This window comes from Mus caroli, unplaced genomic scaffold (genome assembly GCF_978045245.1).
Source record: "Mus caroli unplaced genomic scaffold, Mus_caroli_1 scaffold_12, whole genome shotgun sequence".
Lineage (NCBI taxonomy): Eukaryota > Metazoa > Chordata > Mammalia > Rodentia > Muridae > Mus > Mus caroli.
This window is the reverse complement of record NW_028227267.1, coordinates 54,136,901-54,159,490: the sequence shown is the minus strand read 5'-3', so window position 1 is coordinate 54,159,490 and position 22,590 is coordinate 54,136,901. Positions and strand designations below refer to the sequence as shown.

Sequence of the window (22,590 nt, the reverse complement as noted above, 5' to 3'; positions counted from 1 at the left end):
GAGGAGAGGAGGAGTCAGAAGGTGGCACTGGGTCACTGAACCATGGAGGGTTGAGAGTCACCTTGTGGATTCTGAGAACCAAACCTGGGTCTCTGCAGGAGCAGCAAATGTTCTTAACCACTGAGCTATCTCTCCAGCCCCCAAACTGGACTTTCTAACCTTTGGTTTCTCTCCACCTTCCTAGCACTTAATACAATTTATAAAACTGTTTTCCCAAAAGAAATCATATGTGCCCATTGGATTACAAAGTGCTATTAAGAAACATAAAGGAAAGAAATGCCATATGAATTTTTCTTTCTGAGACTTCATCTTCTCATCTGATGAAATATGTCAAAGATTATTTGAAACTGGGACTGTAGCTCAGTGATAAAACTGTTTGCCTGACATGCACAGTCCCTGGGTTTTATCCTTAGTACTTCATAAACCTGACAAGGAGGCACATGCCCACAATCCAAGCACTGGAGAGGGGGAAGAATAAGGACCATAAGTTCAAGGCCATCCTCAGCTACAAAGCTAGTTCAGACCACCTACATGAGACCTTGTCTCAAAGAAAAGGTTATGTGTGTGTGATGGTTAATATAACCAACTGAGCAGGATCATTAATCACCTAGGAGATGAGCCTCTGGACACACCTTTTGTGTAGATTGTGTAGATTTGGTCACTGAGGCAGGAAGAGCTACAGTGGCTGTGGGCAGCACCATTCCCTGGGCTGGGGTCCAGAACCTCATAGAAAGGACAAGCAAGCCAAGCAGTAGCACTGACTTCTTGAACCCTGGCTGCTAACACACTGTGAGGATCAGCTGCCTCAAGCGCCTGCCTCCGGGACTTCCCCACTACCAGGAGGCAAATGAAACCATTCCTTAAGTTGCTTTTGTCAAGTATTTTGCTGCAACAACAAATAAATAATGAATACAGTGAGCCTGATGATTGTGTAAATATAATCTAATCCAAGAAAAAGAAGACAAAACAACATTGGCAATGAGTTACCAATTGACAAAGGGTAAGATGTATTATACACAGACACTCAACACCTTATTATCTCTAATTTTGTCCATATTTAGATTTCATTCCACTATAGAAGGCTGAAAAGACACAATATCATGACTTTGCTACTTTGGCTAACAATAGTCACCCCTTCTTTTTGAATTAAGGTATTTCTGTATGATTCTTTCTTGAGCTATGACAGTGATTCAAAAGCAATATCTAAATTAATTGAGCATCATATCAGAATTTGTGTCTTTATCACAGAAAGCTTAAACTGAAAACTTCCAAGCTGGGCTTAGAAGATGGGTCAGTTTTACAGCACTTACTGCACAAATATGAAGGCCTGAGTTGAGATCCCCAAAAGCCATGTAAAGCCAGATACCATTCAATGTATCTGTAATCCCAGGACTCTTTAGAAGGTTCTTGATCAGCTAGCCTGGTCTCTTAGTTACTACTTTCCTCCATGACCAAGAAAACTTATATAAGAAAGCATATAACCGGACTTTTGGTTACAAAAGGTTAGGAGTCCATAACGGTGGAGCAAACACGTGGCAACAGGAACAGCTGAGAGTTCACACCTTGACCCACAGCACGAGGCAGAGAGGGAGGGCATGAGCAATGGCACAAGCCTATGGAACCCCAAAGCCTTCCTGCAGTGCCACACCACCTCCTCCAGCAAGGCCACACCTCCTAATCCTTCCCAAATAGTTCCACAAACTGGGGACCAAGTATTCAAGCATATAAGCCTATGGGGCCCATTCCCATTCAGACCACCACACCTGGCATAACAAGGTTAAAATCTAGGACCTGAAGTTTTCCTCTGACCTACAACACATATGCACTGTGGCATGAACACATCTGAACTAACACACATAAACATGCACATACAATTCACACACACACATACTAAAAAAACCTCAAGCCAAATTCGTTTCACTAAATAGTATTACTATTTTTAGACAAAACAAACATTTGTTGAACCTCTGAATAAAATTTAAATTTTATTTAGTAAAAATGACTTCATCTATGTATCAAAATTTTAAATTTTTAATCTTTTAACATGTGTGTGGTATATATGTTCATGTGAGTGTGCAAGTTTGCATATGGGAATATATATATGTATGCTCATATATACATATATATATATATGTATATATGTATGTATACATATGTATGTATGGAGGCTAAAGTGTGTTTCTCAGTCAGTCCCTATGCACCTTACCCAAGACAGGGTGTCTCACTAAACCCGGAAGTCACTGATTGGCTAGGCTGGCTGGCCAATAAGCCTCAGAGATCTGCTCCCTAAAGCTTACCATGTTGATTCAGTTGCATGCTGCAATAAAAATATTGGTTCTGGGTACCAGACTCAAGTCCTCAATCTCATTTTCTAATACAGTCTTCTCCTCAGCACCCAAACTTAAATTTTTCTGTGTATTTTTAAACTTTAAGTTATAAATGTGAAGACTTCAGAAACAAATAAACACACATAGATGGGAGTGATACGTTTACGGTATTGAGCAGAGAAGACACAGCCCACTGTAAGAGGCCTGGGCACCACAGTGGGAGCTCAGCCTTCATTCTCTTTTCACCCCTGGGGGCATGGTACCATGCCTGGCACATATTTCACACTCAATACAACTTGTCAAATGAAAAACAAATAGCCCTTTGGAGTAGCACAGAACACAAATTTTCAAACTGGAAAAATAAACTGAAAACCATCTTCTCACTTTCTGACAAGGAGATGGAGGCCTAGGAGGTTAAAGCACACGGCTAATGGATGCATGCTGAAAGAAATGTTTTAGGGAGATTGAGCTGACATCCATCTATGGAATGCTGGGGAGGAGAGAGAGACTGGGAGCAAAGGCATGCGTTAAGAGACGCTTGCAATCATCACAGCACGACGAGGTAATGAGAGCGTAAACTGGGATGAAGGGAGTGGAATGAGAACCAGGGGAGGGCCTGAAAGACACAGAAAAGGCTCCTCTCCGCAGGGCTGTCTTGCTGTCAGTGAGATGTCATCTTGACCTATTTCTACACATGCTGGTATCAATCATGATCCCCAGATATTTTTACCCATGCCCCAAACTGCACAGAAGACATAATTAGCAATCCTTTTGACTCATCTAGGGCCTCTGGGAGTGAATCATACCCTCCACCACCCAATTATCTACCATAAACATAGTTCAACCTCCAACTATTCTAAGCAATGGTTCTTTATAACGTCCATTCAAGGACTGGTTTCTCCATTAACATTGGACTGAGCCCGACCTCTTTACTTATCTTTTAAGAATCCCCCGTATTTTTCTCCTCCACCAAAGATAATCAATCTTAATGCACATTCTTCTGTAATGTAACAGTAAACAGTCTTGCAGAATCAGATCATAATCTTTATTTATCCCGAGCATGCTAAGATCAAAGCAAAACTTGAATTCATAGTTCCTTTTAAGATGTTACACAAGTACAATGCCCTCCTCAGTTAGAACTGGTTGGTTTCTCTGTTCAGGACCAGCAATTCATAGGAAGTTACATTACCAGCTGTCAGGAGTTAGGAAGATAATTTACAGAAAGTCATTGGTGAGAAAAGTCAATGTGGCCTGGGCAGGCAACAGACAGGCATGGGGTGAAAAGTGTGAGCTGCAGAGGTCAGCCTCAGGGCAGGTGAGAGGACATGAAGGCACAGTCCAAGGTGCTCAAGGTCAAGAGGGCTGACAACTGTTTCCAAGAGGGCCATGTGCAGCATGAAAACACTGCGGACTTCGGAGGCCACATGTACAACCATGGTCATTTAAGCTGGTAATGGCATTGAGCATGGTGGCACAAGTCTGTACTGCCAGTATTCAGGAGACTCAGACAGTGGAACTGCCTTTAGGAATGTGTCATATTTTTAACTTGGGGGTGTATTTTTGTTTATGGGTGTTTTGCTTGTATGTATGTCTGGGTATCACATGTATGCTGTGCCTGCAGAGGTCAGAAGGACTGCCATGATAGAAATGTGTGAGCCATCATGCAGGTGCTGCAAATTGAACCCAGGTCGTTTGCAAAAGCGTCCAGTGCTCTTCATCACTTAGCTCTCTCTCCAGTCCTCAGTCAGATCTGTGGAATTTTTAAGTAGCACATGAATGTACACACTGTGGAAACTGTTGCATCCTGTCCACCCACCCCACCCACTTAGGTCAACTCCAACCCAGCCCTTCTACTGCAAGCCTCATAAACACACACTGTATGTAGTCACCTTACATTTTACCCCTCACCCTTCCTCTGCATGCAGCCCAATGGTAAAGGACCATCTGGCACTATTGTAGAATCTGCCTAGCCTTGCCAGTGGCAGAAGCAAAGGGTACCCATGATAGTCTATTCTGCCATATCACTTTTGTCCCTCCCCCAGAGAAAGAGCCCTGAGTGAGTGAGTTGAGAACAATATTTTCAAACCATCCATGGTACCATTCTGTTTCTCTCCAATTATCATTTTAAAACAGACTGGGTGTTACAGCTGAAGCAGCAGCAGTTCCTTATTTGGGGACTGGTTTATAAACTGCAGGGTTGAAAATACACCCCAGCTCAGGGCTTTTTCTATAGCTGGGGATGAAGAAATGAACAAAGCCAGGGCCCCAAAAGACCAATATAGTCAGCAGCTGCCAGGGACAGTTTCATACTTAGAATGGTTAGCTGGCTAGAGATCGGGTCTATTAAAAGACTTGGTTTCCTCTGCAAAAGTAAAGTTTGAATCCATTAATTCTTAACTAGAAGCTTTAGAGAGCTGGACCTATAACATGAAAACAAATTAATAACAAAGCAGTTTTCCAAGTAAGGTCAAAGATTTCCACCTTAAAGTAAAATCTGCAAATCTAACCAGGCTTTTGTTTTGAAAAAATAATTAGAGCAAAAGAGCAATAGACTGTCTGCATGTCTCCCAGACTGAGAAATGAGTTCCCCAACATCTCATCAGTGGCTTTCGTACCCACTCATTTATCCACGTCTGTTAACTGAATGTCTAGTGTGTGCTGGACACTGTTAGGTTCCAGAAAAACAAAAGACATTCTCGGCTATGAGGATGTCAAAATGTGGGGGGGAAGGATATTTTAAATATGTTGAGTGATGTATCAGGAGTATGCACCTATCTCGGACTTGGGGCCATGACAGAGTAATAGATATGGACTCCAATAAGTAGGTGGTGGAACTATGCAAATTAGACAGCTTGAAGCAGATAAAGCAGCAGCTTCTGGAAAGTGAGACTAAGCTATAAGATAAGATATCCACTGTGTCTCAACACATAAGAGTCAGAAACCAGCCACACATCAGCAATCCAGAACAACAGTATGCATGTCAAGATCCAGTAAATCTAGCAGCCATGCGAATAAGCCTGCAGAAACACATCAGGTGAGATACAGAAAGGCAGGAAGTCTGGGCGGATTAACATGGGTTAGTGATCTGGGATCATGGGCATGCAGTCAAGCTCATTTGTGATGACGGAGCAGAGGAAGCCAAATCTTAAGGAAGATGAATTCCCATCTGTCGAGAGTGCACCATGTGCCAGGCATTTGGCTAATCACTTCCTCTAAGTTATCCCATTTCATTTCCCATCTGAAGCTGAGAGGGCTGTTTACAGATGGGAAACTGAGCCTCGGTGCCCTAAATCACAGTGATGTCACTGGCAGGGCCAGAACACAGTGAGGCCTGGCTGAGAGGTCTATGCACAGTAAGTCCGCTTACTTCCCTGCTAGGAAGGCACGGTGGAAAGGTTTCGGTACCTGAGACAAAGTGAGAAGGTTCTGACTTCACGTTAGAACATACTGGCTGGGGTGGAGCAAGCACAGACTAGGAAAGGATAACAACAACCCAGGTGGCTTCCTCTAACTTCTCAAATTAGATTTGGTATGGCAGCTTTCACTATTTCTTTATTTTTATTTTGTTAACCCATCAAAATGGCCATTGTTGTACATCAGGAGTTCTGGCACCTCTGACGTGGGCATCAGACTGATAAACACCCAAGTAAAGGTTCTAAGTCTGAGGCCAGTTCAGAGGTTGAACAGGAGGAAGGTTAAGTTTACTCAGTAGGGGTAAGGAAGAATTGAGGACCCCAGGCTACAGAAGGAAGCCAAGCTTCCTGCCAGGATGAAATCCTTTCTACCACCAAAAGAACAACCAGCCCTGAGGTCCTGTTCCACATCTGCCATAGAGAAGACAAGCGGGGGGTGGGGAGAGGGGGCTGGTGACAGGGGCATGGAGCAGGTGTGCACCTACTGTTAGTCCCATGTGGGATCACAGCTACCAGTCAATGTTTTGTAAGAACAAAATGTAAAGGAAACATACAGTAAATAGCAATTGTTTACAATACAGTGGCTTTGTCTGGGAGATCTGAAGAAAATCATTGTCAGAAGTCTGGATCAGATATTGTTTAACAGAAATGAAAGACCAGGCGCTCGGGAGGAGCAGACAAACAGAGATAGGCCCTTGAAAAGTGTTGGCCAGCTTTGCAAGATTACAAAAAAAAAAAAAAAATCCAAAGAAAAATAATGGCTGTTGCTAAATGACATGCATAGGGCCTGACAGCACTGACCTTTACATGCAAATGTCAAAATGCTAGCGTCCTGTACATTTTACTTCATTCAAACACCAAATTTTAGGGGCTGAGTAGACAGCTCATCAGTTAAGAGTGTTCTCTGCTCTACCAGAGCACCAGAGGTCCATTCTCAGCACCCACATCAGGCTGATCACAACTGCCTCTATTTCCAGCTACAACACCCTCTTCTGGACTCTCGGGGCACCCACCCATATGTGGTATAAATACACAGAGGCATACACATAAAAAAATAAGTCTCGATAAATAAATATAAAGGGCACTTAACTATAAAAAACGGAGATCTGTAAGGATGAGCATGTACACATATTTTTTTTTCCTTTTGATACAGGATTTCGCTATGTAGTTATGGGTGGCCTGGAACTCACTGCACAGACCAGAGGTCAGAAAACAACTTATACGACTCTCTTCTCTGACTTCCAACTCAGGTAGGCAGGCTTGGCATGAAGTGCCTTTATCCACTGAACCAACTGTCTCAAGTGGCTCACTATAACCAGGCATGTGACAATTGGGGCAAATATAATATCGTCAATATTTTCAGCCCCTTACCCCAGTCTCTTTGAGGATGAAATTCTACTGTTGCATCACACCCACAGTGGTTATACCCAGCACCCAAGTGTTTCCCTCTCCAGCTCTAAATGTGCCCACTTACAACTGACATAGGCTTTCCCTAGAGAGCTAAAGATGCTGTGTTTAAGTCTATCGACTGAAAAAAACATGCTAAATCTAATTTGATTCCTCATTTATCATCAACACCCTTCTGACTTAGTCCCTATTCTTAATCTAGTTTGTCCGATATATTCCACCCAGAACCTATTATCCTTCCTTTAGTTTAATTTCATGAGGGGCGATGTTAGAGGCCAGAAGGGGGCGCTGGATGCCCTGGAGCTGGACTTATCTGTGGCATTAAGTCTCCGGAATCCAGCTGTAGTACTCTGGAAGGGCATCAAGCACCCTTCACCCCTGAGCCATCCCTGCAGCCCCTTCTTGGACCACAGTGGTGCCCTGACCTGTTTGGACAGTTAACCAGCTAACTCATATCTTTTGCCTTGGAAACTGTCACCCGAGCCGAGGGTCACCTCAAAACCACGCTTGAACGTCGAGGAAGCAGCCACACCTAGCAACACACGCGCAGAGCACGGTGGAGGCTGATGAGCTCTCGCGAGAGCCCAACTCTGTTCTCGGGCAACAGACAGTGAGGGCGGGGCGCGACACTCGGGCGCTTCCGCAAAGATGGCGGCGGCTGCGGGAAGAAGCGCTCGGCTGGCGGCCTGGGGCGAAAGGCTGCGGCGCGGGCTCGCGGCCGGACGACGAACTGTGCCGACTCGCGGCCCTCTCGCAGCGGCTGTGGCCGGGGTAGCCCTGGCAGGCGCAGGAGCGGCATGGCATCACGGCCGCGTGAAAGCAGCCGAGCGCGAGGGCTCCCTTACGGTGTCGGCGCAGGTACGGCTCAGCCCGGCCCCGCCCTCAGGCGCCCCTGGGAGGGAGGCGGAGGCACGGGAGACCCCAGGCGCCTAGCGCGAGCCTGGAGGGCCTGGGGTTGGGGGGTCGGGGAGGAGGCGGCGGGAGGCCCCGCCCGGGATGCGTGTGGGCGTGGCTGGGGCACGCCTCTGCCCACCTGGTGGATGGAGAAGGGTCCTTGACGTCTGCGGGGGCTGGGCATTCCTTAGTTAACCTGCATCGTTAAAGGGTTCCCTGGTCGCTTCTTTGTTGAAAAGGGTGGCGTCGCCCTACTGTGTGATCCACACACACCCCCCAGTCTAGAGAATATCAACTCTAAAAGTTAAACAGCTGATAGTTGCAGATTTTATCAATTCCAATGACAGCTGTTACATAAGTCGAAACCGTAATGTTTTAATGGACCCCGCCTACGCGGCAAAACAAGTTTTCTTAAACCTGAGCTGTCAGGATGCAAATGTTAAGTACCCTACTTCAAGATGAACCTGGTCTTGTAAAACCTTGGAAAGTTTGAATGTACTCTCTAAGATTTTTATAGAGAGAAGCATTTCAGTATTTTGGGTTTTAAGGCTTTTAAAATTAAAAGCAGTGTTTTATTTTCCTTATTTGCTAGGTTTCTGTTACCTAGTTCTAGTGGGAAAACTCAAGCATTAAAATACAACAAAAAGAAAAGCATACCTTACAGATTAAAGGTTGGCAAGTGTTTGATTATTGAACAGTTTATACAAACATTGACTCCAGCCTCATACCACATCAGAGGTGGACAAAACTACACAAGCATTATAGACTTCTTTTTAATGTTTTCTATGATTTATTTTCATTTTATATGTATAAGTGTTTTGCCTGTGTGTATGTGTGCACACTGAATGCAGACCTGATGCCCAAATGCCATAAGTCTGCATTGGGCCCCTAGAACTAGAGTTACAGGTGATCCTAAGGGACCACATGAGTGCTGGGAACTGAACCTGGGCCCTCTATAAGAGCAGCCAGTGCCCTTAACCACTGAGCCATCATTCCAGCCCCAACATTTTTGTTCATTCTATGTCAGCCAAATTTATTGTTCATTATTGGTTTTTCTGTTTGCATATTCAATTCCATCCTATTCAGAACCTTAGGTTAGTCCCCCTGTGGTATTTTACTTTAACATCCAAAACTACTAGTGCCTAGGATAATAAACTCACGTTTTGTTTTGTTTTGTTTTTTGCTGGTGTTGAGTTTTCAATATAGTAGGCAAGTGCTCTACTACTGAACTACATCCCAGCCCTCCACATTTAAATTTTTGTAATATAGAGCCACCTTAATCACATTCCATGACTTGTTATTAACTCAAAAAACTTCAGCCAGTGACTCACTCACTGTCTAGGAACCAAATTTACTTCCCACCCATGTTCCCTCCACAGTTTATAAGCTGATTTCACCTCCTTTGAGTTCTAAGATTTTTCTCTGGTTTCCTTTGTGTTCTGGCTCCCTTCTAGCCTGTTTCCCTTTAAATTAGGAACTTCAGCTTATCATTCACACCAATGTGGCATTTTGAGTCTTTCCTCACTTAGCCTGCTCATTTTCTTTGTAACCTTCCACCTAACTAAAGAAACCCAGACTCGTTATCACTTGTTTTCTAAGTTCTGCTGGCACAAGTCTGCTTGGTCTGCTCTTTGGACTAATTGAAACCCCGGGCTTTTCTGCTTTCTCTCCTATAGTGAGCATCCCTTCCTCTACAGTGGCTGAGAACTACTGCAGTCAGCATTACTGTGTTTTGAAATCTCCCCCTCTAGGGCAGTAATTTGAATGTATTTTCCCAAAAGGGGGCACCTATTAATCCTTTGACACCATTTGGTCACATGAGTGCACACAGCTTTATTTTATGTTTATTTTACTGCATATATGTGGATCTAGTATAATAATGAGACTAGCTTTCATTTTCTTTCATCACATGAAATGACTTTTCCAGTAAACATGGAGAGCTTGTGTTAATGGTGCCCTGCTCTTTTCTGTTTCCCCCTGTGGTGGTTTGTGTGGGTCAGCAGTAGACATCCAGATCATAGGGCAGCTGACAGGTTGTAACCCATCTTTCCATCATAACTATTGAAGTCCTGTATACCAAGGCATGTGCAGGGAGTGTTAGAAAGGCAGCTTACTTAAGTCTAACAGCAGAGGGCAATTTTAATCCAATATTGTACTGCTGGCTGCCGTTGGAGGGTCCTAGAAGAGCACCCAACACACTCCTGGTTTCCTGAAGGGATGAGAAATAAATGTCATCCTGGAGCGGCGTGGGAGTCGTTTGGCAGAAAGAGAATGTAGATAATTGGAATATCTGCTCAGAGATCTACAAGGAAGTTTAATTCAGCAAAAGCGTGAGCTATGAGACCAGTGTGTGCAGGGACCTGGAGTGTCATTAAATCACCTAAGCCATATTAGTGGGACTTCTTAAGGACTATAAAAAGCCATTGCAGGAGTTCTGTAGTCTTGGACAGCTTCCACTGGAACCTCCACCCTCACTCTCACCCTCACCCTCACCCCCAGTCCCACAGAAAGCATTCTAGGTAGAAGAGGTAACTTTGTTTCCAGTACCCAGTGATTTAAACTTATCTAATTAGGAGTACAAACAAGGCACACTAGAGCAGCTGTTTAACGGCGGGTGGCGCCCTCATACTGGCTTGCATATGAGGCCATAACTGGGTGTGCGATTATAGAAAAGAAAAGCAAAAGCCAAGAATAAAAGGTTCCTAAGCACCCAATGAGGGGGAAACCAAACATAAAACACACTGCATCGCAGGTGTTTGTAGCAGTACTCGCTGGTGTTATCTGTAACTTCCCTGGAACCTTGTTCTAAACACACAGTATCCAGGGCCTGAACACTCTGGCTTTGATTCCAGACAATTGTGTATAATGAATTGCAGTGGCTTTTTTTACTATACATACAAAGATTTCTGCTCTTACAGAAACATAGTGGTTTAAGAACCAAAAACAAAAAACAAACAAACAAACCTACTGTGTTTCTACCATCATTTTTCATTGTGTATCAAATTACTATATTGTTCATTGTATTGTGTTTAAATATTTGATTTGAAATTTTTAAGTTACTGATCTTAGAAAGTCTTTACATGAATCTTGCTTGTAATTAGGACATAATTTCCAACAATTTCTGAAGCATCCCTAAATACTTGTGTGTGTGTGTGTGCGTGTGTGTGTTGTATGTTTGCATTGATAACTAAAAAAGCAAAGTATCTATCAGTCAGCTTCAGAAAAACATTGGAAATAGACTACACCCTGCAGGGCCAGATCTCCAGCCAAGATTTAAGGACCACATCTATCTTATTAACTACTTTTAAATTTTTTTATTCCATTCATTTGTGTTCATATGTGTGAGTCCAACTGCTCTGCGTGTATAGAGTTATGTTGTAGTCTGTTCTTTCCTTCATCATGGGAGTCTAGTGATTGAAACTCTGGTCTTCAGTCTGAGTAGCAAGTGCCCTTACCCAGTGCGCCATATCGAAGGTCCATTGTTTTAAGTTATTTTTCTTGTTTTCTCTCTCTGTCTCTCTCTGTGCCTCTCCCCCCGCCCTCCCCCGTGTGTGTGTGTGTGTGTGTGTGTGTGTGTGTGTGTGTGTGTAGTTTGCATTTATGTGTGCATGTGTTTATGGGTGTGTATGTAGAAGTCTGAAGTGATTTCAGGAATCTTCCTCAGTCACTCTTGCACCTTATTCTTTGAAGCAGGGTCTCTGTCTGATCTTGCTAGCCAGATTGCTCTGAGAAACCCATCTGCCTTTCTATCTGGAAGTACAGGCTGCCACATCCAATTGACCTGACATTTATGGCATCTGGATGGACTCGGGGGATCTGAACTTCGGTCCTCTTGCTTGCTGCAAGTACTTCTAACAACCGAGCCATCTTCCCATCCCTACCCAAAGATTCGCTTTCCTCTTGAATAAATCATAAAAATGTATAAAAAACAGTTGTTAGAGGCTGGAGAGATGGCTCAGTGGTTAAGAGCACTGACTGCTCTTCCAGAGGTTCTGAGTTTAATTCCCAGCAACCACATGGTGGCTCACAACCATCTGTAATGGGATCTGTGCCTCTTCTGGTATCTGTGAAGAAAGCCACAGTGTACTCACATACATTAAATAAATAGATCTTAAAAAAGCAAAACAAATAAACCCTTTAAAAAAAAGATAGTTGTTATAAGACAGTTTGATAACATTGTCAGTAGATGGTTTATCTACCTGTTTTACATACCTCTATACCTAGGTAGGGTCTTGTAAAAAACAGTTTCAGTGAAAAAGGATCAGGACTGGAAAGGTTTAAGAAGCCTATCAGGAGCCTTTTACAGTCTCCAACTCTGTCATGATAGACATGTTCCTTTCCTATTATAAGCGTTACAGCATCTCAGAGTGTTACCTTGCAATTCCTGCCCTGCCCGCCATCCTCTCAAGCTGTATATTGTTTGGTGGCCTCTGTGCGAAGAGTATCGAGACCTTAGGAAAATGAGTGAACTGAAAGCGAGTTACAGCGTTCTCACAGTAACTGGGGAATGGTGGCACCTTAATCAGGAGACTGAGGTACAGAAGAAGCTGTGCAGAGTCTGAACTCCATGTGTGTTATCTAAGTGTGGGTCTGCTGTTTCAAAACATACAGTGAGTACCATAGGCTAACAGTGCTGCTCCTGCCAGAAGTTTGTGGTAGAATTTGCTTTAGGGTTCTTCAGTATGTGAGTTGCTTCTAAATTTTGTCAGGTTATATAGAATATTAGATACTAGATGTTTCCTTGGCTTCATTTCAGTTTTTTGTATTGTTTTGTTTTATTTGGTTTTCAATGAAAACACTTGCCTTCTACTATTTAAATAGTCAAGTTATTTGGTTTAACAGTGGACATTACTGTATTTCTATATTCTAAGTAAGGGTAAGTCCACATCCCTTATTATATAGATTCATTGGTGTTTTATTCCCCTTAGTAGATTTAGTTGTATTTCTATTTATGAATCCTTACAAACTTCTGCTCCATGAATCAGTATTTTCTTTTCTTCCCTTATGCATGTATTTTGTCTTCTAGTGGAATGGCCATTTGTCTGTTTCATCTCTGCATATTGATACATAGAACAGTGATGGAATGAACTGAACTGCGCTGCTTAATAAAGGGCTTTGGTTGGGCTAGCATTGATAGAAAAGTCAGACAGCAGCATAGAGCAATTCCCCCATTGTCCCCATATAGACTCAGTTACACTCTTGGAGCTCCACAGACGTGCCATGCCATGTTTACACTAGAAAACAATAAGGAGGACACTGTGCCCTTTTCTGCTGTTGTCCTCAGTGTATTGTGACTGGAATAGAAATACTACAAATACTTAACTGAATATGCAGATAAATTGATAAGGCCTCACTCCTAATAAATATGTAATTTCTCAAAAGTCTAAAATTCATCTCTTGAGATTTTAACATCATATTATTAGCATTTATATGTGTCTTTTTACAAGATTCTGTCTTTTGCTATCACATTTAATATAGCAAATACCAACTAAAGAATTCAAGTAAAGTCAGTGACTTCACTCTAACTAAATTGAGAGGCTTCCACTGATAAACCTCAGACCGATTAGATTACTTTTTAACTTTTTAAAAAGATTTATTTATTATTATATGTAAGTACATTGTAGCTATCTTCAGATACACCAGAAGAGGGCACCAGATCCCATTACAGATGGTTGTGAGCCACCATGTGGTTGCTGGGAATTGAACTCAGGACCTCTGGAAGAACAGTCAGTGCTCTTAACTGATGAGCCATCTCCCCAGTCCATGTGTAGCCTAAACTGGCCTTGAACTCGTTATCCTCCTGCCTCTGCCTCCTTCAGCAAACCTCCACCACAACCGGCACTTTTTCATTTAAATAGTCCTGGCATATGGCAAAAGCCAGCTGGATAATAGATTTTGGTGTCGTATAATGGTTAAATCTGGGAACTGGCAAGATGGCTCTAGGTAAAGGAGCATTTACTAAGCCTAACAACCTAAGCTCAATTCCTGCAACAGACATGGCAAAAGAAGACAACCAGTTCCTACAAGTTATTCTCTGACCCCCACAGACATGCACACATATACACACAGAACACAATCAATGAATGGGGTTCCTACAAGTTATTCTCTGACCCCCACAGACATACACACATATACACACAGAACACAATCAATGAATGGAGTTTTTGTCTAATTTCTTGTTAAATGCTTATGTTTGTGTGACACTGCTCACCTCAACTGAAGGTTATAGAATAAAATCTGTATCTTTGCAATGCCCTTAAAAATTTGTTAGGAGAAAGAAGCCCAGAAAAGTAGCAGGGCTGAAAAATAACTATCTACCTTTAGGCAAGGAAGAGTGGACACTAGAGGAAGAAGGTGTTGGGGCACGTAAAGCTGAAAGTCAGCCTCTGCAGCAGTCATGGATAGATACCACATGGATAGTAAGCCTTCTACCAATAGGCACCTGCCATGTCCAGAAAGGGTGAGTGGGCTAACTGATCTATACAGTCATTTAGCTCCACAGTGTTTCATAATCACTACAGTTGAATTGTGTGTAACATAAGGTGTCTCTGGATTTGCTGTAGAAGATGCTCGGTACAGCTGTTTGGAAATCCCAGGGTGCAAAGGATGTTTTCCTGAAGGTGTAGCCAAAGCCACCTACCCATCGGAAGTGGCCTTGACCTTTGATGTGGGCCTTTGGGCTCCATCTCTGAATAAATAAGATAGACTGGGACATAGGAACAAATGCCTTTCTATTTCTGGTGTCTTTCAGTCTGTCAACTGTCCTCTGTTGACAGACTAAAGTTTTTCCAGATGGCAAAGGAGAAGAATTCACTAAGTCCAGCCCCAGTGTCATGAACCAGACCTGGGAAGAGTGGCTGAGGAGCTGAGAAACAATGCATAAATAACTGGTGTAGAATGAAGACAGCTCCCCAGAGTTCAGGAGACCAAGCTCTTAGTTGACTACATATAGCAAAGGATTTAATATGTGAGCTTATGGAGGGATGTGAACAAGTGCCTATTCACCCTAGATAGAGCACAGAAAACCAAAGGAAGAGTTCCATCAGTCCAGCCTAATGAGTTAGTAAATTTGTTTTGCTCAGTTGCAGAAGCACTGGTGGTGACAGAATAGTCATATAGCTGAAAAGTCCTACCTTAGCATGGACATCAACCTCCTAAAGGCTGCAGATGGAGTTTCCTACTTCACTTAACTTCCTACCTTCTGTATATACTCTGAGCATCTCCCAAGGCCAGGCGCAGCTGGGGCAGAATCAAATATAGCTAGTGTGTGAGGCTATGGGAGGGTGTGCCTGGAGTCCCAGGGCAATCTGGTGATCTTCCTTCCCCGTGAGAGAACTCAACGGTCTCAATATTCTGAGGGTCTCCTAAGACAGGTAGTCACAGCTGCTCTGCTTCAGATAGAGATGGCTGCACTATGGGGCCTGGATTGGAGTGTAGTTGATAGACAAGGTGTCACACCATTAAAGAAAACTGACTGTCACTAGGCATAGTGGCACACAGAAGGCAGAGGCTTCTCTGAGTTCTAGACAGGCTGTTCTACATAGTTCCAGAATAGGCAGGGTTATGTAAAGAGACTCTGTCTAAAAAAGACAAAAACAGGAAAGAAAACTGACTCTCCCTCTTCAGCAGCAGCCAGATGCCAGCAGCTCCCTCCATGCCCTTTTCCCCATCTCTTCGGGGATTTGGTCTGGCTTGAGCTTGCCTGGTTCTTATGCATACTGTAGAGTTGCTGTGAGTTCGTATGTGCAATTGCCCTCTTACGTCCTGCAACAAACACCTTTAAGGTAGACCTTTGTAAATATCTGGCAGGCATAATAAAATTACCCAATGTCAGCATCCCTTACCAATGATGTACTAGTATGATCTTTGCATCTGTGCCCCTACAGCCACCTCCATGACTCATATCTTTAGACATATATTTTAATTTTCAGTATCACTTCTCTCTTTACTATGATTGAGCATTTTAGTGGCATCAAGATGGGCTGCAGCAGTAGTAGGACGCTTGAATTACTCTTGATTTTTTTGTTTTGTTTTTTTTTCAAGACAGGATTAATTCGTATAGTCCTGGCTGTCCTGGAACTCTCTTTGTAGACCATGTTGGCCTTGAACTCAGAGATCCTCCTGCCTCTTTCTTGAGAGTGCTGGGATTAAAGATATTAACCCCCACCACCTGACTTTTAATTTTAAAATGTTGGCACCCACAGTGACACTTAGTTTCTGTTGTGTCAGTCCTTCTCACTGTTGTCTGTCAGAAGGGTCTCTTGCCCAGCACTCAAGAGGCACAGGCAGGAGGAGTCTACTAATACCAGGATTGGGAGGCAGAGAACTTAGGAGGATCTCAGATTCCAAGTCAGTCTAGGTTATATAGCAAGACTTTGCTAAAAAAGAAAGTCAAGATCCAATACTTGCTAAAATTCTATCCAGCCTACACTCTCATTTAGTTATTAGTGTCTTCCAAAGTGTGTCCATCAGTTTTTGTCACCAGGAAAAAGCAAAGGAGAATGGCCTTATCTTGGCTTACAGTTTCAGAGGTTTCACTCTGGTCATTGAGCCCATTGCCATGGGCCTATAGTGAGGCAGAGCATTGTAGTAGTAGGTTCATGGGACAAGAGCAAGTTTGATGTTAGGATCCAAGGCCTTTCCTGAGGCCCTGATCTATGGAGAAAGAATCTTGTCTAAAACTGGGAGTGTGCTTAGAAAAGCTAGTATTGGCCTGGCGCCAGGGCCTTGAGGAAACTGCAGTTTTGACTCCTGAGAACTTGATTTTCTCCCCCTTTAAATGCTATGGTTCTCAGTCCCAAGGTCACTGAGCACTTTGTCTGTGATGTGCTTAAGATGCCCTGTGTTCCCTTTATGCAACATTGCTTGATTCGATTCCTGCTCACTCCATCCCATTGTATGGTAGCTTTCTGCTGATTCTGTTCCATTTCTCCCTGTGGAAAGTATAAGATCCTGTTCTTCTTAATTAACTTGCTTGGCTAAGTCATAGCTTGTACAAGACCTTCTTTCCTGTCTTCTTTGTTTCTCATCACCTGGTCCACCCTCAGGAATCTGTCCCTGAAGAATGACCTGCCAGTCTAGGTCAGTGTGATGACAGGATTTCCCCTTTAAGTTTTTCTTCCAACCAGCCTGACTGGATATGCCCACTGGTGCAATAGTGTACAAGGGTTATGGGAGTGACCACCTCTTTTCTGGTTGGGTCTGAAGTCCACTCCATGGATGAAACTCATACCTGGCCCTGAAAAGGACCGAGAATCTCTGGCTAAATAGGTTCTAGGGGAGAACCCAATACTATTGTTCTGCTGTATGGATAGTACTAAAATGACTCCTGATGATTTATTGTCATACCCATAAGTCAGCCTTTCTCAGCTCTCGTCAAAGAAGCCTCTTGCAGTAGATTGCAGAGACCTTTGACTGGTCAATGTACAAAGAGTAAGAGATTGTGAAGTTCTAAGACCTTTATTGGGCATGACTGACACATCCCTCCCCATAAGGCTAAGGGATCTTCTCAGAAGAGGGGTTCAAACGATTGTAATGGCCAGAAATGGTGGAAAATATCAGAATCAGTGTTTTCTCAAACAATAGGTCAATTGCACAAGTGGCTTTACAGCAGTTATGACAGCGTACACAAGACCTCTGCAAGCTCCACCTACACAAAAGCCCAGTGGGGGGTTAGGAGGGCAGGGCTGCCTCTAGACAAAATCCCACCCCATCTAGGAGCTATTGACAATTTATACACAGTCATTTTTCTTTTATCCTGTGACCTCTGGTAGGCTGACCACATGTCAGAGCACACCCCACTCCCAAAACTAGCTGGGCAATACAGACTGGAATTGATAGCAAAAGAAAAACTAAAGTCACACCTCCAGTAACCTACTTCCTCTACCTAGGCTCCACTTTCTAATACCCCAGTTTCCTATGAACTCATCAGTGGAGCCACCCAATCCCTTCTCAAAGCCCATCAGCTGACAATGAAGCCTTTAGCATATGAGCCTTATGACAGAATACTTGATAGCCATACCACAGCAGTATTTACATATAACTGCCTTACTTTCATTCATCATCTTACTAACAGTACTTAGAGGGGATCCTGATTAATAGTAGGAATTCAATAAGTACTTTTGTTTTGTTTTGTTTTTTTCGAGACAGGGTTTCTCTGTGTAGCCCTGACTGTCCTGGAACTCACTCTGTAGACCAGGCTGGCCTCGAACCCAGAAATCCGCCTGCCTCTGCCTCCCGAGTGCTGGGATTAAAGGCGTGCGCCACCACGCCCAGCTCAGTAAGTACTTGTTTTGTTTTGTTTTGTTTTGTTTTTAGTACTTGTTAAATAGATAAATGAGTAGCTAGATAAGTAGAGGCCTTGCTTACCCTGTACTTAAATAGCTGAACTTCAGCCGGGCATGGCGGTGCACTCTTGTAATCCCAGCACTCAGGACACAGAGGCAGGTGGATCCTTGAGTTTGAGGATAGCCTGGTCTACAGAGTGAGTTTGAGAACAACCAGGAACCTGTCTTGAAAAGCAAACAAAAAGAACAAAAAAGGCTATACTTAGTTCAGAGTTAGTGGGCTAGCCGTCTAGCTTCAGACCTCCTCTGTTCTTAAAACATTTTCTCCTGTCACTGAGTGGTGGCTAATGCTTAGAATGTCACTATTAGAATTGGTCACTGTTTCCTTTGGTTTATGTACTTTTGTCAGGAATACCTGTAAACCACACTGTCCTTACAGTGCCTCAGATCAGGATGTACAGAATCTAGCTGTCTCCTGGTAATATTCGTCATATGGTGAGGTAGTATCTGTCAGGTTTCTTCACTGTAGAGTTAAAAAGTGTTACATTCTCATTAAATAGTAAAGTTCTATGGGGAGCTACTTCAAGGCTTCATTGGGCATTAAAATAAAGAGAAAGTCCAATTTACTTTTGTCATAAGCCAAAGATCCCTCCCTATCTCAGAAGGCAGTACTAAGCATCATCCCACGGGTGCTGATGCTAAGTTTAGATATTGCTTATGCTGACTTGATCCTGGAAGGATCTGCAGTGACTTAGAAAAGTACTGTTGCTGGGTATGGGCTCTAAGGGAGAAGAAATACAGGTCAAAACGGCTAATGCTATGAGACCCTGGGTTGTGCTTCAAGTGAGCCACAACTCAGCAAGGTGAGAGGGAAACAGGCTTGGTATACACTTCACGTAGAAACATAACTGATCCTGTGACTGGAGTTTACTGTCGGGTTCCTCTAATAAATACGGTGGTCCCCTGAGTGACAGTCTCTCGTCTTTGCTGAAGCAGAATGCTTGTCTCACCAAAAAGCATAAGGTCAGGGCCACAGACATGTGCAGTCAGCAGAGGACAGGAGCACAGGACAGCAAGAGTGAAGGAGTGCTTATATTTGTAGTATGTGCTTTTGTGCAAAGGAGTAAAAAGATGGTAAGACATTAACAGTGAGTAGAACTGAGACTTGCTGCCCTGGCTGGGGTGTATTTGTGTTCATTTAAACTACTGTGCCACTGGTAACAAAATTTACAGCAACATATAGAAGCTTGATAACCATGAAACATTACAAGGCCAGAGAATGTATAAATCTTTCTAATGAGTGCAGAGAAGTTTGGGGCGGCTTTGGGTTTTTGTTTTTATCTTACTGCCTCAGGTAAGAATGACTGGAAACAGATAAATGCTGACAACCTTTGATGTTAATAAGCCCAAATGAAAGTCAAAAAAATCAGAGTGTAAATGGCTAGACTATGAAAAGAAAGATGGCACAGCTCGTCCTGTAATTAGAGGCAATCTGTGATTTGGCATAGCTGGTCGTCCTGCATGAATCAAAGCCTGTCTTCCCTGCATCGTTATAGAGCCATGCTGGTTTGTCTTACTGTACGTCTCTGGAGGATATTTCCTGTGGGACCAAGGAAAAGAGAAGAGCAAATGATAGTGATAAAAGCAGAAGGTATCCCCTTTCCTTTCACAGCTCAGTTTGTCTCACTGAGCCCAAGAAAGAAGTTGTTCCTGCTTTGCTGTAGCGCGTTTCACGGACTGCGTATGTCAGGGCTTCCAGTGCATAGACACATCCTGAACCACTAATGTGACAGTGTAGGCGCTTAAGGCTCAGATGCTTGTCATATCAGGAGCAACAAGTCTATAATAACCCAGTTCTATATGTAACATTATTAATGTGTCTGGATTTCAGTACAACTTTAATATTTTGTGAATCTTATTTTAGTACATCTGGTGATACAAAAATGTTCATTTCCATCTATGAAAGTTCCATAAGTCTATGATAGGTAGAGTAAAAGTTGGAATTCCTATGAATAAGGCCTTATCCAATCTTACCTTTACCCACATTATATGCTTCATAATGTTATATACTAGGAGTGTCATGCCTTAAGATTCCAGGTGTCTTTGTCCTCAATCTCTTAGTTGCTATGTGCCTAGGAAATGGAAATCAGCTTTTAAGTTAGGTAAATCTAAGTGGAAAGAATAGGGGTATGTCAACACATTGCTCCAGGTATGCCAGGCACAACCTAAAGCTTGGCTGTCTACTCTGGGATTATGTACCAGAAACTGCACATGGGTTGCTTTCTGTGCTTTATGCAGTACAGATATCAAGAGATTAAGTCACATCTTTGTATTTTTAAAGCAGAGTCTTTTTCAGTTTCACTTAACCATAATCACTGAATTAAGAGTCCTGCTTAAATCAAAACAGATTCTTAGGAAGGCATCTCTGCTATGTTTAAACCTACAGCCCTGGGGTTTACATGGTTCTAGGAATTGCTCCAGGATTGAAGTCTGATCCGTGTACCGCTATTTGGTGGTATAGCAGCACTCCTCTGTCTATGGGTAGCATAGTGGGTGCCCCAGAGGTGGAGCTGTAACTGCTATACTGCCAAGGGAAAGCAGTAACCAGCTGAGTGCCAAAAGGCTCATCTGATTAGCATCATGTGGTTAGCCAGGCCAGCATCCTACCTGTGTGGAAAGGCTTCCTTAGCCCCTCTGGTAGGTCTCACACAGATGTACTAGGTGTAAAAGATAGTTTAGTGACAAGCAGAAAAAGTAAGAAGGAAGCATTGGAATTTAGACACTGGGATCAAGAGAGAACAGTCAAGAGGCTAGAGAGATGGGTCAGCAGTCAAGAGTACTCACTGCTCTTACAGAGGAACTGGGCTTAGTTCTCAGCACCCACAGCTCAGCTCAGAGCCACCTGTAACTCCAGTTACAGTAGATGGAGACACTCTTACACGTAAAAGAAACAACATGGGTTGGGGTGGCAAGGACAATCAGGATAATACGTTCCAGAAAGACACTTTCTCAGAAACTCTGTGCTGACTAATCCTATCCTATCAGTGATAGAAACTTCATATTCAACACTACAACTTTTTTCCTTTTTAAATTAGGGCTTGGTGTTTTGTCAGTAGATTTGACCATTAGCAGTGATTAGGCAAATTTATGTTACAGCCATGACAGTTATTTTTTGGAACACTAAAATAATATTATAATTACTGACAATTCTTGAAATATGTTAGGAAAAGATCTAGAGATGTTGGATTCTTTCCTTAAAAATTCCTTACATCTCCTCTTTGATTGGCATATGTGTATATTATAGAGAATTTAGGAGGAATGAAAAAATAAATTCCACCTCCAGCCATAACTTGAAAAGACTAGTTACTCTTAAACTTTAGGAACTATACCTTAAATAGAAAGGTTTCTTTTAATTTATTTAAAACCTGACAAGACTTTTAAGAACCAGGAAGGAGCAAAGATATGTCCTAAGACTTCAGAGCAGAAACCGTGAACCTCAAGTGTGTTACTGTATGCAGACTGGACCATGTTCTGAGTCCATGAGATCATGTGGAAAGGGTTTGCTTTTTTTTTTTTTTCCAGAGACTTCACAAATAGTCGAAAGATTGGAAAAAATGATAACAAATGAATTATTGCCTGTTATTGTAGAAGAAAGCCAGGGGTAGTAATGCAACTCTATACTCACAACACTTGAGAAAGATGACCCACATGCCGGCTCTGTCCACATTCTACCCTTTCAGTTTGTAACAACTTACATGTTTGCTTTTGCTTTTTATTGTTGGTTTTTTGAGACAGCAAGAGCTCTTAACCACTGGGCATCTTTCCACCCCACTGGCTTTGTTTCTAATGTAAGAGTTCAGGAGCCTACACCTGACTCAGGTTACATGTTCACACACACACACACACACACACACACACACATGCGCGTATGTAATTAAAAATAAACTGTTAAAAAATATAGGCTTTAGCCAGGCAGTTGTGGTACGTGCTGGCATGTCTGCCAGCATTTGGAAGGCAGAAACAGAGACAGGCAGGTCTCTGTGAGTTCGAGGCCAGCCTGGACTATAAATCGAATTCCAGGACAGTCAGGGCTGTTACACAAAGAAACCCTGTCTCCAGAAAGAAAGGAAAGAAATAGTTTTGTTTTTAATTTTGAAGCATTTCGGGGAATTGTTCTTGGTTTTCTTGTGATTGGCATACCTCTGAAGAGCTTCATTTGGCCCAGGCTCCTGACTGCATGTGACCAACTCCCCAAACTTGGTT

At 42.9% G+C, this 22,590-nt stretch overlaps 1 protein-coding gene across 1 annotated transcript in view; it reads left to right on the top strand.

The window, feature by feature from the left end:
• The first annotated feature begins 7,756 nt into the window (after positions 1-7,756).
• Micu2 (mitochondrial calcium uptake 2) overlaps positions 7,757-22,590 on the top strand; it is a 78,962-nt gene continuing 64,128 nt past the window's right edge. Inside the window, exon 1 of the mRNA XM_021182414.2 lies at positions 7,757-8,005. Coding sequence (XP_021038073.1) covers positions 7,796-8,005 — 210 coding nt within the window. The 5' untranslated portion in view covers positions 7,757-7,795. The remainder of the gene's footprint in view (positions 8,006-22,590) is intronic.